This window comes from Juglans microcarpa x Juglans regia, chromosome 7S, assembly GCF_004785595.1.
Source record: "Juglans microcarpa x Juglans regia isolate MS1-56 chromosome 7S, Jm3101_v1.0, whole genome shotgun sequence".
NCBI classification, from domain to species: domain Eukaryota; kingdom Viridiplantae; phylum Streptophyta; class Magnoliopsida; order Fagales; family Juglandaceae; genus Juglans; species Juglans microcarpa x Juglans regia.
In genome coordinates this window covers 20,149,227-20,167,856 of record NC_054607.1, presented here as the reverse complement: position 1 = coordinate 20,167,856, position 18,630 = coordinate 20,149,227, and the positions used below count along the sequence as shown (strand labels likewise).

Here is an 18,630-nt window from a genome sequence, read left to right as displayed (position 1 = left end):
ACCTTTTTATAAAAAAAATATATATATATATATTGAAGAGAAATATTGTGAGTATCTAGAAAAAAACACGTATATATAACTATTATAATAAAGAATACTAACTAGTGAATAAAATTGACGTCTGAACATGATTTTTTAACGTTCGAATTTTAATAATATATTCCCGCTGTATTTTTTATATATGTTAGGAAGGGTACGTTCGAACGTTTCAATTCAACGTTCGAATGTTAATAGAGGTATATGAGAGTTCATTTCCATGTTCGAACGTACACTTATAATACGTTCGAACACTAGAAGAAAAATGCGGGAAAGGTCCTGCTCGATATACGAAATGCCACGTTTGAACGTAAATTTTCTAACATTCGAACATTCAACAAAAAGTGCGAGAAATTTCCTGCTCGATTAAGGTATCTCTATGATGATTTGAACGTTCGGACGTTTATACTGTATGTTCGAACGTTAATTGATGGAAATCACTAGAAAATTATGAACGTTCGAACGCCAATTTTCTTAACGTCTGAACATTAGGAAATTAGGGCTGGAAATTTCCCGCTCGATTATGGTAACTCTTTGATTATATGAATGTTCGGACGTTTAAGTTGTACGTTTGAACGTTATTCGGTAAAAATTTAGGAACGTTCGAACGACAAATTTCTTAACGTTCGAACATGAAAATAAAAGTGTGAAAAATTTTCCGCTAGATTTCATGCTCTATCATAGGAAGGGTACGTTCTAACATTTATAGAAAACGTCCGAACGTTCATCGCAGAAAAATTTAACAAATTTTCTTACGTTCGAACGTAATCTAAAAATTGGGTGGGACAATATAACGTTCGAATGTACAACTTAAACGTTCGAACATCTGATCTAATAATTTTAGAACTTAATGAATACACGCACGGGAGGAAGCGGCTCATTTCTGCTTCTCCCGTGCGCGCAATAGAGAGAGAGTTGAGAGAGAGAGAGAGAGAGAGAGAGAGAGAGAGAGAGAGTGAGAGAGAGTTGAGTGAGAGAGGGACGTGAGTTATTTGGGTGAGCGAGAGTTAGAGTGAGAGTTGAGTTGAGTTTTGGTAAAAAAAAATTATTTTTCTTTTGTCTTTTTTTAATTTTATGATATTTGTATTGTGTTTTTGTTATATAATATTTCTAATAAATTAGTATTGTATTTTTTTGAAGAATTAGTTGTTTTGACAAGTTGGAAGCTTTTGATTTGTAAGAGGATATTGTGAGTGCTATGTATATTTCTAAACTTTAGCAATATGTTTATATATTTTATGCTTACTCTTAAAATATTGTGATTATTGTTTGTATAGTTTGTGAGTTATTGTGAATGTGTTGTGGTGTGGATTTGAAATGTTGTGATTATTGTTTATGAATTTTGTTTGAATATATTTACATGGTTAGAAATATATTGTCTTTAGGTTTTGTTAATACATGTTTTTTGCTTACTCGAGTTTAGGAATATGTTAATACATATTGTTGTGATTTTATGCTTACTCTTGAAATAATTGTAATTATTGTTTGTGAATTTTGTGTTTAGTTTTTGGTATTTATAGTATTTATGTGAATATATGTTTATATGGTTAGAAATATATTGTGTTTAGGTTTTGGTATTTATGCGAATTTTTATATAATAATTTTTTTTTGTGTTTTTTGAATTTGTTCCTTAACAAGAAAATTATAAATTTAGGATTTTAATTTAAGTAAAGATTAAAAACATTTAAATTTACATTTAATATGAGACTTAATATCTAACATTTAATAAGTATATATAATATATTCATACTAATTTTGTTAGAATATGATTATTATTCTAATTATAAGTATAGTATAAAACTTGCTTTAAAAAAAATATGAAAAAAAAGTATATAACTTAATTATATATAAAATATAATATATACGTAAAATAACTATAATTAATAATTACTTATTAAATATAAATAGCTCACGCAATTAAAATTATATAATAACATTTGAAATTAAGTATAACAATTAAAATAACTATTTAAGAATTATAATAATTAAAATTATATTATAACCTTTGAAATTAAGTATAACAATTAAAATTATACTTTAAGAATAATAATAATTAAAATTATAGTATAACCTTTAAAATACTCTTCAATAGAAAAGTATTGAAGCTATCAAATAAGTAGATTTGGAATAAATAAATATACTTATTTATTATAAACTAAAGAGTAAGTAAATAAGGATCAAATAAATGCTTATATAAAAATTATATACTTATTGTTTATATAAATAAATAACTCACTCAATTAAGTATAACAATTAAGATTATAATTGTGGAATGATAATAATTAAAATTATATAATAACCTTTAAAATTATATATAATAATTATAATCTCTAAATTTTAGTCTAATTGTTTGACTATCATAGTCTCTCCGGCCTTAACTACTCTCATCCAGTCTTGACATACACTAATTGAGAGTTGTCAGGACTTGAGAGTCTATGACAGTTAAGCAATTAGACTAACATTTAGATATTTCTTCAAGATCATTCTATCTCGTTATCTATTCATAATAGGAAACTTTTGAAGATATTCTTCTATCTCTCGATAGTTTAACAATAATACGTTATTAATTATTTACGATCATTACTTTTCAAATTGCAAGAAAAAATGATGGAGATGCTGTCGGCTTCTGGGGAATCCTCTCCTAGTGACATAGACATATTCACTCAAGTGCTCGGGCCGCAGTCTAGTATGGCAAGAGGTTTGGGACGATCTATCAAGCATAGATGTTCATCCTCCTCAACCTCATTGACTTCACAAATTAATAATCTTACGGCAGATTTAGAAGCTACATGGCATGAGAATGAGTATATGAGGTCGAGAAAGCAAGAGCTAGAGTCTCTCTTAGAACGACAGTTTCATTTAGAGACGCGTTTGCAGGACTAACAAAGAGATCAGGAGGAAAGAATACGCAGTGAAGTGCAAGAGAAAGTGCAATGGGAGATGAGGGTGTAAATGGAGCGTGTTATGTCGTTGCAACAGAATCGCGGTGGGCGAGGAAAAAAGAAGAAATAAATTTATCTTTTGTAGTGGTGGCTAGTTCTAATATTTAATTTTAAAATTTTATAAGACATTGTTAGTTTTTAATTGATGGTATGTAATATGATACACGTAATATGTTTTTAAATTTTATGAAATTAGTTTTTCTGATCTGTAAGTTCGAATGTAAAGTAAAAATATTCGAACGTTGGTTCACATTCGAACCAACGTTCGAACATGAATACATATTGTGTATCGTAACATTCGAATGTAGGACTCTATGTTCGAACGTACTGACCCTCAAACAAACAAAACGTTCGAATGAGTAAACGATTAACATTCCAACAAACCTCCGAACATACCACTTGCATTCAAACACTCCGTCGTTTACATTTGAAATAATGTCCGAACGTTAAACGCGTTACGTTTGAACATTGGTCTGTTTACGTTCGAACAGAATTTCGAACGTTTATTCTAATTAACGTTCGGATGCATAAACGTTCGAACGTAAATATGATACGTTCGAACTATATTCAACGAACATCAACTTCTCTAATTCGAATGTCAATCGGTCGGATTACCGTTCGAACGTTTAATTTGACGTCTGAACATTACTTTCTGTGACAGTTCTCAACCGTCACAAAAAATGGAACGTTCGAACGTCCTACCAAGCAGAACACCTCCAACCGTCACTAAAAATATTTTTTGTGACGGTTGAACAGTAAACCGTCAATTGTTTTCTGTGACGCACTTTAGGTGACGATTTCAAACCATCACCAAATATCTTTAGTGACGGTTTGCTATTTTTTTGTGACAGTTTTCTCTATTACAAAAGACATATTCTGTTGTAATGAAGCAAACCATTTATCGATCATGACAAGACATTCCTTAGGCTTGTACTCCGGTGCTGTGTGACCCCCGCCCTGCACAATACAAAATCACATTATATCTACTCTATAATAAAAGAGGCAATAGAAGATTTTTTTTTTTATTTCACATTGAATGGTTATGGTTATGCCCTCATTTGTAGGGGTCGTGCCCCCGCCATCTTGCGTCCACCACCCTGATCCTACAATTGCATTTCCATAATTACATTTGCACAATTACATTGCTGTCCTATTTTCTTTGAGTTCACATTGCAAAATTGCAGTTTTGCCCTCATTTGGACAATTTCATTGTTGTCCTCTTATCTTTGAGTCACATTGAGCAATTACTATTTTGCTCTCATTTGCCTAATTACATTTTGTCCTCTAATTCATTAGAAATACAATTAAATTTCTATTATTCTAATATTAATTCTTCATGAATAGTGGATTTTGTTTAAGTTCACACTATCCCCATTTGCACAATTACAATTTTGCCCTCTAACTCATTAAAATTTTCTATTATTCTAATATTAATTAGAATATAATAATAATAATAATAATAATAATAATAATAATAATTTAAATTGAAGATTTTGGTTTATTGAACTTTTGTGGAACAAATTAACAATTTAGGATTTTTTAATATTTCTTCTTAGATTTAAAAATAATAGTATTTTTCGTATATAATATTATTTGAAAAACTAACAATTGCCTTCATATTATTTTTCATAGTAATTCATAAAAATAAATCATAGTCATTGGACTAATAATATTTTCATTGTACAAAATTTAATTATTATTTTTAGGTTCCAATTTATGCATCAATCTATAATTGGTCTTTAATATATCATATTCACTTTTTTTTTTTTTTTTGTGGTAATGCATTTCATATAAATCTATTTGTAATGCATTTTTTTAAGAATTATTATAAAAATAATTAATGACACTTTTAGTCCTTTAAAAATTATTTTGGTAAGAACATGCTTTGTTTTTTTCTAAAATCGATATTGCAATTCTGAATTTGTAAAATAATAATATTAAATTAAATTTAAAATACGAAAATATTGTATTTAAATTTAAAGAATAATAGTTTATTACTATAGGATATCATTTCAAAAAAATAATAATTGCCCTCATATTATTTCTCATAATAATGAATCACACTTAATGATACTTTTTAAACTAATATTATTTTTATTTTAAAAAAATAGTGTACCTTTTTTTAAAAATTTCAAATGAATGATCTATTTATGCATTTTATCATTCTAATAACAATTATATCTAGTAATTTTCTGAAACAATTACAAATAATATTATTTTATTTTTCATTGATAAGAAAATTATTATTATTATTATTATTATTATGTACATGTCTGATTAGTCTCATAACAAGTGGAGCAATACATGTCCTATTATGATTTCAATATAATGAGTTCTAAATATTTGATTTGTTATGTGTTCAATAAGTTTACATTTTCTGTTTCCTTTATTTTTTTCAAGTATAATTATAGTCATTTATAAAAATTGGTAAATAGATTTATGATAATCTTTACAATTATCATACTTGTTGTTCTAATTGATATGCATCTTAAAATTCATATTTACTATATAAAAAATGCAGTAGCATTTTCGACATGGAATACGTGCCTTGCACGTAAACTCTTAACTAGTGTGTGTATATTATAACAGAATTTATTGAACATGATACAAGGAATTATATTGTGGAGAATTCTTGCCTTTATAGTTGTGAATGTCAAACTGTACTTTTCCTCTGTAAAGATGGTGACGTATCTGAAGAAAACAAAATGAAATTTATCATGCATGAGATGTTAGCAAATTTAGAAAATGGAAAATCATACTGTCTAGAAAGGAGCAGGGTCACGAATTAAATAAGGTGGTCATGGAAGTTCACCCTGCAATTTGACCATCAACAAACCAAGGTCTCCAGTCATCCTTTATAGACAAATCCAATGATTCTATCCATTGTTGTGTTCCCACATACGGAATTAACATGTCGTGATCACCACTACATGAAGAGAAGCTTCAGGTTATGAAAAGTTAGAAAATTTTGACATAGAGTACTTTTTTCCAAATATTTATATATTACTCATTAATAGGGTTATGTTGACACGCCAAGCTAAGCCCAAGGCAGGGGTGGGAGGGCATAAGCTTGTCATGGAAATTCTAGGAATTTATTACAGTAATTCCTTGTCCGATCAATAAGTATGAGTAGCGAATTTCATATAGAAGGTGCATACATGATAGATCTAGTACGTACGTAGTACCTGTAAACCAGAGCTCGGAGATCTTTCTTGGTGAGGTTTCGGTGATAATCAATACTCGTTATGACATTCTTTGTATATGCTAAGCTCTTATTGCATCTCTCCCAGTCTATTTTGGTTCCCTGATCAATCACAGGATAGCTTAAAAGTATTTAGTGAAACCGAAATATGTATTTAAATTCTATCGCGATTAGAAATACCATATGTACGTACTAATTAAATACCTCTCGAATGTGGAGAGCCTTTTGCACCGTTTTATCAATCGCCCAAACATACGAGTACAGATAGTTATAGCTCTGGAAATAATAAATTGGTTGTATGATTATAAAATAGATAAAGCACAGCATCTCATCTTGTCTCATCTTGAAGAGTAGAAATTGTGTATGTGAGAGAGAGAGAGAGAGAGAGAGATACCCGACACCATGGTTCAGGAACTTGATCTGGTGTTGAATGGAGTATATCTATGAAATTATCATCGAGATGAGGGCTCAAACTCCAGAGTTTATTCGGCTTTGGAGGCTGTGAAGAAGCGCAATTTGGTTCCAAGATTTGGGCAAAATATATATTGGCTATGCACTACAAATTTCATCGCTAAATTAATATTCATTGCCCGATCAAACTAATTGACAACATCATGACTTGTGTAATCCAGAAGTAATGTTCTTAATTAATCCTAGCTACTCACCTCATTGACCTCTCGAAGATCTTCTACACATTGTGTATTGTTTGGATCCGGATTTATATAGCTTCCTTGGCAGTTTCTTTTAGTTGACTATAAGCACATATATAGATAATAAATTACATAGTTTTAGAACGAGATATTTTTCTTTGTAGCCAAAAATGAAATGAAATTACAAGAGAGTATCGGTACTTCTATACATTGTATATAATATTGGAAATAGAATTATATAGAATCTTAATAACAAGTATAGTACTCCTTCAAGTAGAAAAATATTACTAAAAGCATTCATTGGCTAACTAATTAAGATCGATTAGGACTTTACCTTATAAAGTCTATCGGATATAAGTGTTGTTCGATGAGCAAATTTTAGTCTTGCATTAGTGTCCCAAATCTCATTTGTTAGTGGGTTACCAATCACAAAACCCTGTGTCGAATTTTCCAAACGATAAGTCTATCGGATATAAGACATTAATAATGGATACGATTCATGAGCTAAATGCAATTCAAATGACTATATATAGATAGTGCTGTAAGTACATACTTTGAGATTCAATGGTGGCGAATGTCCAATCTCGTTACCTACAACATGCACATGAAGACGAGTAATCATGCCGCAGCAACTAACATATATAGAAAAACAATAAAAATCTATTTTTGTTATTTATCGAGCTGCTAGCGGAGATCATGATTAGTTCTTTTTAATACGAGTAATGCTAGATACAGTACTTTTAAGGTGTGCAAGCTCTGCATACTATATTTGAAAAAAAAAGTAGAGCCCACCATTCAAAAAATTATTTTTGATGTAACTTTTAGATTTACCCATTTTTTTCAAATGAGACTTGCAAACCCTAAGACTCAAATATCATTTATATTCTAACACATACGATAACAAGAAGGATAACAAGAAGGACGTTCTCCTATTTCTTCCAAATAATGATGAAAACGAAAAGGAAATTAATGTGATCAACAGAATATATACGAATTTGTTTAAATTTTGAAATCATATTAACATAGTTTATTTAGAATGAAACTGGATCGAAGCTTAACTAATAATTTACCGTTTGAAACTTCTTGAACAATGATCGGGATAGTTTTTCCAGAATAAGAATCGCCGGCAATATAGAGCGGATTGACGAGAAACGTGGAATGAGCCATGAGCCACTACAATATATATAACAAAGTCTCAAATAACGAAAGTATATGCCCCGTTTGGATAGTGAGATGAGATGAGATGATTTTAGATTGATGAAAGTTGAAAGTTCATGAATAAAATATTGTTACAATATTATTTTTTAATATTATTATTGTTTTAGGATTTGAAAAAATTGAATTGTTTATTATATTTTGTGTGCGAATTTGAGAAAGTTTTAATAATGAGATGAGATGAAACCATTTCTATATCCAAACGAGACCTATATGTTTGTATATGCATGCATGAGTTATCCTAAAATATTACAATTAAAGCTACTAATTCAAACGTCGGTTGGGTTAGGTTAGATGAACCGTGATCGTGGAGATGCTCTTAATTTTCTGCCAAATGCATGTATATACATATATACCTTGAGATTAAACCCCGGCCCTTTGGTAAATTAATCCGAGTCCGCTCACCTTTCTTAGAAATTCATAGGTTTGTGCTGTTGATGATGTATCGTTGCTGTTGTATGCTTCCCAAGTTGTTGCATATGAGAATCCAGTACCGACCGGTGCATCCAAAAATATTATGTTCGCAATCTAAAAGTTCAACCCAAATTACTTCGATCATAAAATGTTATGAACTAGTTTACACATCAAATAATATATCTTACTTTTGTCCACGAGTATGGGTTCAATTCCAACGTTGGTTTGTTCCCACTAGAGTTTGCATAGTCAAAAGTAAAAGGACCTACACACATGAATGCCAAATTATAGAGTCAATGAATTAGCAAAAATTAGTAGTCCACAACACACTTTTATGTTTGAATTTGCCAAGAGCCTAATAACATATAACTAGATTCTCTAAATGAAAAACCTAGATTCGAAACCACACTCTCCTTATAAAAAAAAAAGTTTATGTTTGAATTTAAGACTCCCGTATAGGAAATAAATAGACGCAACAAGTAGATCTTACAATATATGTATTGTAAAATTTTCTTGACGTGTCTATCTCTCTTTCTATTTAAAATTTTCAAGTAGTAATAAAAAGGTAAGCGGATAAATTTCCACCACACCAAACAGCAAATAGTAACTAATTATGTTAAAACTAAAAATAATCACATATTATTCAAAATAATACAGCCTCCATGTGGTTGAGGCACGGACAAATACACCACAGAAAAAACGGAACATTAAGCCATCAAAATTTTTAATATTAATGTGAACATTAATATCTTATCCGACCATTCATAACTTTGGCTGCAACAACCACATGTGTACTTGTCCTCATTTCAAGAAAAACACAAAAAAAAAAAAAAAAGAAGCTTAAAAAGGAACGATCTAGATATGCTGTACTCTTAAAATATTATTCGTTTGAATAATGATAGGGTGCGAAACACGTTCTCAGGAAAGGTCGACCATGAAACCGAAAATTATTATTAAGTTGAGGAAGAGTTTTTCAGCCATGATTTGTAAAAATTAAATTACAGAGCGATCAGACAGAGATGGCTACAAGCTGAGAGAAATATACGATACCAATTTCAAATAAAAGGGCGGAGAGACCGGAACAACCAGGACCACCGGTGAGCCAAAGCACAAGAGGGTCATCCTTGGGATTCCTTTCAGACTCGATGAAGTAATAAAACAGTTGCACCTCGTCTAACTCTCCAACGCCAATGTACCTTCGTCTCATGTAAAACCAGAACCATGCATATAATTAAACTGATCTCTCTATACATACATACATACATATATATATATATATATGGAATGCAATAATGCAACGTGTTATTCACACTGACCCAGTTTCGAGTTTGAAGGGAAGCTTGCCAGGGAAACCTGGAAGAGTGTCGATGATGGACTGCGACTCAACCGAGTTGGAGATCAGGAGCAATATATGAACAAGTACTACTACAGACGGCCACCACATTCTGAGATTACTACTACTACTACTATTACTACTGTAGCTGATGCTGCTGCTACAACGGATCAATACGTAGATTTCAGAGGTGGTATTTATGAAGGTCATGCCCTGCACATAACCAGCTTTCCCAGCTCGCGAATAAATCTAGTCATGTGCTGCTATCATCCCCGGGCCCCATATATATATATATATATATATATAAATCTAGTCATGTGTAGCTCGTGGGAAATGATGTAGGAAGAGAAGGTGAGTACTGTATCTTGACAGGTTGGTTTAAAAACTAGTAAATATATATATATATATATATATATATATATATATATATATATAAATCTAGTCATGTGTAGCTCGTGGGAAATGATGTAGGAAGAGAAGGTGAGTACTGTATCTTGACAGGTTGGTTTAAAAACTGGTAGCTACGGAGCTACCTTCCTAGTTCGTATACACCAAGTTACCAGCGACCAAATGCATGCTAAAGGTGTTAATTAATATTTTAATATGAATATTAATAATTAGATTTTCGATTTTTTATAATCTACAATAATATAATAATAACAGTTAGAAAATGTACCTCTCTCAGTTACAGTTTGATAAAGATTTTGACCTGACTATGAGAGAAGGATCACCCTAATAACTTTACCTCCGAGTGTCTCCCGATGGCTAGAGGCACAATGATGTTGTAAGTGAGAACCCTTAACCCTTAATCAGTACTATTTATAGACTTCTGACTATAAAAAAATCTAAGACTTTGTGTTTGATTATGATTAGAGATATATATTTAATATTATCTCTTAGGAGTTTTCTTATCTCATTATAACTCATTTATTAACTGATAAGTTTTGAGTTATTTCAAACTCTATCAATATAGGTGTGTGGGACATAAAGTTTAAATAAAACTCTTACACAAGGATCGACGAAATATCATGTATCGTTCTGTTCAACTCTTTTTTTCTTTTCTTTTTATTTTTACTTCTTAATTTTTATTAGGGAAAAAATATGTATTCATATGAAAATACATATGATTTAACAATTGAAATTAAGTTATTTATTGTGTAATGACGTGAGAAAATGAATAGAATTATATATGATGAGCGTCGATGATGGACTGCGACTCAACCGAGTTGGAGATCAGGAGCAATACATGAACAAGCTGTACTACTATAGACAGCCACATTGTGAGATTGCTACTGCTGCTACAACGTCTGAATATATAAATTTCAAATTTCAGAGGTGGTACTGAAGTTGCCGGCCTGCAGTCTGCACATAAAAGAAAATAATAAAAAAATAAAAATTTCAAATATAGCCTGCCATAATACTGATCATCCGAGGGATATTATTTAATGGCCTATGATCAATTTCTGTAGCTCATGGGAAATGTAGGAAGAGAAGGTGATCACTGTCTTGACGGGTCGGTTTAAGTACTGGTAGTTAGCTCGCTATGTTCATTTAGACCAAGTTATTATACCTACGAAGTTTTGCTACTACAAACTAATTATCAACGCGTCACCAATCAAAAGTTAAAATAAAAAATAAGTCAAAATAATATATTGGTGATGTGTCACCAATTAATTATATGAAATTCGTAAGATATGTCAGCTAAATGGTTGGTAGATTATTTACGAAAAAATTATTCTATTCTCAAGTCTGTGTTACATAAAGTATACATTCATATAATTTAAATAGTAAGATTTAATTTAAAAAAGATTTAATTTCAAAATTATGATCTTCTAAATCAAAACATGACATATAAATATTTTATTAAATATGCTCTAATTAAACACTGGTTGAGAGTTGAGAATGGAATTTTTTTGTTCTTCAGTATTAAATTTAAGTGGCCCATATTAATTAGATTACGTACAAAGCAATCTCTTGGAGCTATTTTTTTTCAAATGTCTATTTTGGGGTCTGAGGTTCAATTGACAGGATAAATGATATAATATCGACCGTGGATTGTCTCTAATTAATTTTATTGATATAATTATGTGGCCCATCTCTTAGTTATATAAATTAAATACAAAAATTAATCTTACCCATTATATATACGAGCCTATAACCCGCACAATGCGTGAACCGTTATTTATGATGGATATATTATATATATATATATATATATTTAGATATTCTACTATCTCTATTTCGTTCATCATCAATACACATTCTTGCTGCACCTCCTATATCATCCATTATCGTTCATTGTCTACGTCGCACAACTATGTCATCACTTATACTATCACTACTTTCACCATCACGACGCATGCTTCCTCCACTTTTTATATCATTTATAATCATTCATCTTCTACAACGTGCTAGTCTAACATTTTCTATTTTTAATTTTACTGAAGAATAGAAATAGTCACAAACTTAAAACTATCACAAACTATTAATTTTCGTCCTGATCTAACTGGATATGTTTTTTTGAATTAAATGCATGAGACTTCATTGGTTTGTTTTTTACATGTGAGCCTCCATAATCCACATGCTTGACAAATACAAAAGAATGAAAATTGAGACGGTGGCCAAGCGACTAGAAATCATGGCATGGATTTTTTTTTTTAAAAAAATCATGGCATGGAAAAACAAAATCGCACCAACTTTTAATTAAATGTCTTCACTTACACTACACATTTCAACCAAGTATAGTAGAGTCCTTGCTAGTAATTATAATAAAATGGTAATATATTGATACATTACATATTTTTCAAATAAATTATTGTCAGAAAATTGCTAACAAACATCAAATATACATAGTTTTAATCGAAAAATAAATATCATATGCCTTCATTAATCTGCTAATTATGGCTCCATTCCTCAAAATCATTCGATGACATTTTAGATTTGTATTGACCTTGTAACAAAGGTGAATAGTTTGGAATAGTTGGAATATAAGGTTCTGCATCATTAAAAGGGTCCTAATATATTGGATCTGATTGGCAGTCTTCAAACTTTATATTGAGCATGGAAAAATCATCTTGTGTATTGTTCATTAACCTGGATCGGTAGCTTGAACCAAGGTCAACCACTGCTTTTATTTTTGGAGTTGGACTATCATCATTGGGTATGTCAAAGTCAAAACGTTGGGTAGGTAGTATAACACGTATTCTTGCTTTGGTCTTGATGCACGAATTAAACCGTGTAGAGTAAGGTGCGATGCCATATTGAGGATTCCTTGATTCATTTGCTGCAACATCATTCATTATAAAACCATGCTTCCATGAACCATTATCTGATACGCAATCATCCCAGTTATGTGCATTGGATTCCCATGATGATGTAAAAGCAGTACCACTTTGATGGTTATTTAAAGGCATTAGAAAAACAGAACGTCGTTTAGTGTCGCACCCATCATAGTCAACGTAATGTTTTGTGTAGATGCCACCATTTTGACCACCTTTTTTGGTATGACCAACTTCTTCGATCCTTGGTAGATGGGTGTTTTGGTTGTCTATGTCATTATTGCCTTCATCTGAATTTTTCTCTGAGATTGCATAACATGAACAATTTCGTCTCTTAGAATACTTTCTTTAGTATCTTTCTTCACGTTCGAAATTCTTTATCAGACTTTTCATATTTCCAGTATAGTGGATTCCACCCACAGTAGCTTTCAGTGATTTATCATTGGGATGTTGAAGGGATCGGTGATAATTGTATGGTGCAACCATTGTTGATAAACTCAGAATCTGTCTCTTTAAAGTTTTCTCAATGTCTTCTAGATTGAATTTGTTTTTTTTTTGCTTTCCCATATCCTGAGAAGAATACATATATTGGATATATCTTAAAATTCAAATGCATATCTAAAAAACACAGTGTATAAATAGAAGATGTGACGATTAGATGAAACAAATGATCTGAGATAAACAACAAAGTAACTAAAGATCAAAACTAAACATAAATGCATAAGATAAAACTAAAAAATAAACATAAATGTATCGGATAAAGATCAATCGTTTAACTTAATATAAGAAAATTAATTAAATCATGAATAAATGCATCAGAACAATCATCATGAAACAAATTATCCGAGATAAAAAATAAATTAACTAAAGATTAGAAGTGAACATAAATACATCAGATAAAGATAATTATTTTAACTTAATATAAGCAAATTAATCAAATCACAAAGAAACTTCATAGAAAAAATTGAGCTCATCTCCTAGCAGTAAATAAAACGCATTATTATTAGTCACATTTTAACATATATAGTAGATAAAAAATTTGCCAATTACGTATATTATTTCATTATTATTTAATATATTACTTGGTATTCTTTCTCTCTTTCATTTAATTACTTGGTCTATTAATCTTTAAGCATCTACCGGTCCCCTCTCACTCACTTCTCATTCGTATCTCACACACACTCTCTCTCTCCAAACACTCTCTTAACTAATATTACTTGGTATATTACTCGGTAGGCTCCTCGATCTGCTTAGACCTCTCTCTCTCTCTCTCTCATGCGAAATCGTTAACCCTAGCCGCCGTGTCTCTCTATTTCAAGCTTCGAATGCCGTCTCTCTCGCAGTCGTGTCTATCTCGCCGGTGACCTTTCGGTAACATATATTGTCCTTTGCTCAATCTGCTCTTTTTTTAAAATATGGGCTGTTTTTTCTTTTTGGGTTCTGTAGCTTTTGATTCGTGGAGATCTGGTATAGGACTCGTAGAGATTTGTAGATTTGGATGCGTATTGTGAATGTTGAAGGATGCTGTATATTTGGATGCAGAAGGTATATTTTATAGTTTTCACAAAGGATCTAAGGATATGGTTCTGAAATTTTTGTGTCCTTTGTGTTAAGGTTGAAAACTTGAAAATTGGTTTGATTTCTGTGTATTGGTTGTGGCGTTATAGGTTTCTGAAGCTTAAGGTGGGAAGAATTAGTGGGTCTGTCTTAGCTAGGGCTTGGTTTGGATAATTTGTTGACTTCGAATGCTAGGGTAGTTTTGTTTGTAGATGATGGTTAGGGGTTTTTCTTTGGATCTGCGTAGGTTTCTTGCGTATGCATACTGAAACACTCCCTCTTCTCTTTTTCGTGTCTGTGGGTGTAACAACCCGATCCTAAGATTATGCCATAAGATAAGTTTTATGTATTTTTCATATAACTATAAATATTCTACAATTATTATTATTATTATTATTATTATTATTATTATTATTATTTTATCAGGTTTTACATTGTTAATTTTAATAGGATTATTATCATATTGTTGTATGACCTTTCAGATTTTTCAATAACCGCTAGTGTTCTTTTGTTTTTATAAAGCCTTGTTTCTTCCTATCTCCACCCGTAAGCCTCATTCTTTTTGATTGTATAATCCTAATCTTATCTTCATTCTTATCTCTTGATTGTATAATCCAATACTTATCTCAACCAACTAAGAAATCCTATCCTCAGTTCTCAATTTTTCCTCTCTATAAATCCCATGAAGCCTTTGTTCAACATAACACAACACAGAGAAAAGAAAACTCACAGCAAACCCAGAGAACCCAGTCGTGTCGCTGGTCACTTCCAGCCACCCCAGAGCCGCCATCGCCTCAGCCTCCTTCTCTCGGTAAGCTGCCCTTCAGTCGCATGGCCTTTCTTCTCCAGCAAATACTTCGTTCCTTTGCTCATGCCTTTTGTTTCCTTTACTTTACTGAAAAGTATATGCAAGTTTGACCAGTCTTGCAATAAGTTGTTTTCCCTTTATGTGTGTTTTGTTTCAGCCTTTCCCAAAAAGCCCCTCCACTAATAATATAATTACATTTATGCCCTTTAAACCATTATCATGTAAGAGTAATTCTACTCTTAGGCCGGTTTACTCTCCAACACCACACACCAGTGATGTGGCAAACCCGGTTTCTTAAAAACGGTATAATGAAGCTCCCCCCCTCCCCCATTTCTTTGCTTTCCCCCTCCCTTTGCCGAATCCCTCTCCCCCTCCCAAAACCAGAGTTCAGTCACTCAAGAGAGAGAAAACGAGCCCCAAGTTTTCATTACCCATAAAAGACGTGGAAGAATCGACTGGTTTGGGCCTTACCCAGAAAAGTACACCACTGAAACTATTAGCGTAAAGTTTTCATCTTTATCACGCTTAGAGCTTTTTACTTAAAATGAAGTAGTGGTAACAGAGAAATAAGCAGGCTTTACTATCTGTGAGCCTCTGCTCATAGTAAATCTCAATTCAATGGCATTGAAAAGAAGAGAAGCTTCTCTGTGTTTTGTGGCTTTCCTATGTTTTTGGGCTTCTGCATATGGATTACTTTCTCCGAAAGGTGTAAACTATAAAGTTAACTCCAAAAGAACCACTCTCATCCCTAAACGTAATTAGTTGTGGTATGAGTTTAGTACTTCCATAGTCATTTATTCTCCCTATTCCAAGTCGTGTCTGTGTTCCTATCTGCAATCATTGGAACTTTAAGTTTTAATTGTAACCCTTAACTTTTATGAATCTTTATGTTTTATGACTTTTAAGTTTTATAATTCATTTATGATATTAGTTACTTCATTTCTTAGGACTATGAGCAAACATGTGTAATGCATAGATAGACTATATATACCATAAACACACAAAAGGCAGTGAGACTAACCTGTTTAATTTTCCTTTGAACTTCAGCACCTCCACATCTGAGAAACAGTTGAATGCAGAAAGTACAGTGGTCTGGCCTCACTTTATTTGAGAGAGAGAGAGGGAAGAAGAAAATGCAAGAGAGGAAAACAATTTTCAACAGAGAGTGAAGGAAGAAGGCTTCTGCGGTTTCTTTTAGAAAAGCAGAAAACTGCTTGCCTGTTTTTTCGGTGGCCATTTTGCACTGCTTGACATTTTTAACTTTTTTCCTGATTTTGTGGGTTTTTTTGGGGCTATCTCAACTTGCGTATTCGGCTCTATTTAATTATTTATGAATATTTAACTTTGGCCATGTTTTGTAATTATTTATGAAAAAACTTTGCCTCAAAATCGTAACACTTTATTATTGGACGGAAATATTTCATATTGAATATCTGGAACACACCTTACATGATGAAAAGGTCAGATTGCGTGAGGTTTTAATTCAAAGCGTCGGTTCTAATGACACTTTAAAGGGACAAACCATTGCACGGTTTGAATCTTTGCCAACCACCGCTTGCTGCAGATAAGTCGAATATTGCGGACAGAAGGCCAAGTCATCAATTAAAACTTGGCTTTTATATATAGTAATGGATATGACACTATAATTAACAGAGATGTGTGTGTACTGTTGAGTTGAAAGGGAAGCAAAGATGAAAGAAGTCATCATGTAATGGCTTTAAAGGTGACCTCCTGTTCAAAATTGTATTTGTATCTAATTATATTTGTAGGCCACAGCTTCGATCCAGGACCCGCAACATGTATTAATTTTGTGTCTGAATTAGCCTGTTATATAACTCGTGTAGGATTCTGATGATTTCAGAGCCATTAGGCAACGTTTCAAATTCAAAAGATACACGTACGTACGTACGTACATGAAATCTTTTATTCGTTGCATATATAATCAACAGAAATAGTGTTTGATTTTCTAGCGAGGATCGGAATACTTGCATGAATGCCTGCCTAAGACTATCACCCGGCACCACCTTACAATTACATGTCAATTCCTTGCAACTAATCTAATTAACTCACAGATAGTAGTGGGCGAACCACCTATATGCCATGGCAAAACTTTCTTTAGGCTTGTACTCTGGAGCTGTATGACCCCCTCCCTACATGATTTACAATATATTAAAATAGTTAAAAATTTAGATCTGAAAAAATACAAACAATAATTCAGATCAGGGTGTTTTGCATACCTTCACCGTAGCATAAAGTCATATGGTAATTATTCTTGGTGAAGCTCATTGTGTACCTGCCATGATTTTTAAAATTAAAAAAAAAAAAATAGTTCTTCGGGCCAGTGAGATCATCCTAGCTAGAATTTCATACAGGCATGCAAGAAAACTGATTAAAATTTGACAATACAGCTAGGCTAGAGATCATGACTTCGATCAATTTGAAAACTTGACGAGGTTATACCAACCCGGCAACTTGACCCTCCACAAACCACGGCTCCCAACTACTTTTGAGGGTCATATTTAGAGTTCTTATCTGTTAGAAATACTAGATTAGAATACATAATGGAAACAATATTACATCGTCGGTAAATCGTAGATCTAGTGCAGTTATTCTACGGATTCTTTGTCATTGTCGTTGTTCATCCAGAATCTCCTGTATCGATGGTAGAGTGTGCTACGTGATAATATACCAGAGCAACACTCACATATTCCACAATCTAGATGACGGGACTAGAGAGAGCTTGTTGATCCAAGTGTCTCATACAAAGAGGTGAGGGACTATGTAAAATAGCCCCTCTAATGTAACCCTTTGGCTGGCCATTAAGGGCCAGCCATCAAGCCTCATGAAGTGGCTTAAAAGCCACTTCATAACCCCCAAAAGAAGGTGAAGGGGTGCCCATTATGGGTGCCCCTTTCTTAGATCTCATACTTACACATAGTGGGCAAGACCCCAGGTCTGCATCCCTCAATATGTTCTCAATCTTGTTCATACTGGCAAATAGGTTGTGCGACCATCGAGCACAACTGTAAAAGAAAAATGGGAGCACTATACCAAATATCTCCAAGAGAAGACCAGCATAACAACATCCCTAAAAGTGTCTCGTTATGCCCTGACTCATTTGGTCACATCAGACTAAGCATCCCTAATCCCTCTCAAGTCTGAATGACTCAAAATAATGCTCAATCTCCATAAAAT

The 18,630-nt window shown here is 32.3% G+C and overlaps 1 protein-coding gene and 1 long non-coding RNA gene across 2 annotated transcripts; both read right to left on the bottom strand.

Moving 5' to 3' along the window:
- Positions 1 to 5,616: 5,616 nt before the first annotated feature.
- LOC121241721 (serine carboxypeptidase-like 18) lies at positions 5,617 to 9,941 on the bottom strand. The gene is made up of 13 exons (XM_041139609.1): positions 9,776 to 9,941; positions 9,510 to 9,655; positions 8,648 to 8,724; positions 8,451 to 8,573; positions 7,901 to 8,003; positions 7,384 to 7,421; positions 7,165 to 7,266; positions 6,846 to 6,932; positions 6,575 to 6,736; positions 6,385 to 6,456; positions 6,164 to 6,282; positions 5,804 to 5,904; positions 5,617 to 5,669 (listed from the first exon to the last, which is right to left on the bottom strand). The coding sequence occupies exons 1-13, from the start codon at positions 9,901 to 9,903 to the stop codon at positions 5,632 to 5,634; spliced, it is 1,296 nt and encodes a 431-aa protein (XP_040995543.1). The 5' UTR covers positions 9,904 to 9,941; the 3' UTR covers positions 5,617 to 5,631.
- A 7,547-nt stretch (positions 9,942 to 17,488) lies between these two features.
- Positions 17,489 to 17,965, bottom strand: LOC121240324. Its single transcript, XR_005935519.1, has 3 exons — positions 17,900 to 17,965; positions 17,673 to 17,728; positions 17,489 to 17,585 (listed from the first exon to the last, which is right to left on the bottom strand). It is a non-coding gene; the product is annotated as an uncharacterized LOC121240324 (long non-coding RNA).
- Positions 17,966 to 18,630: the final 665 nt, after the last annotated feature.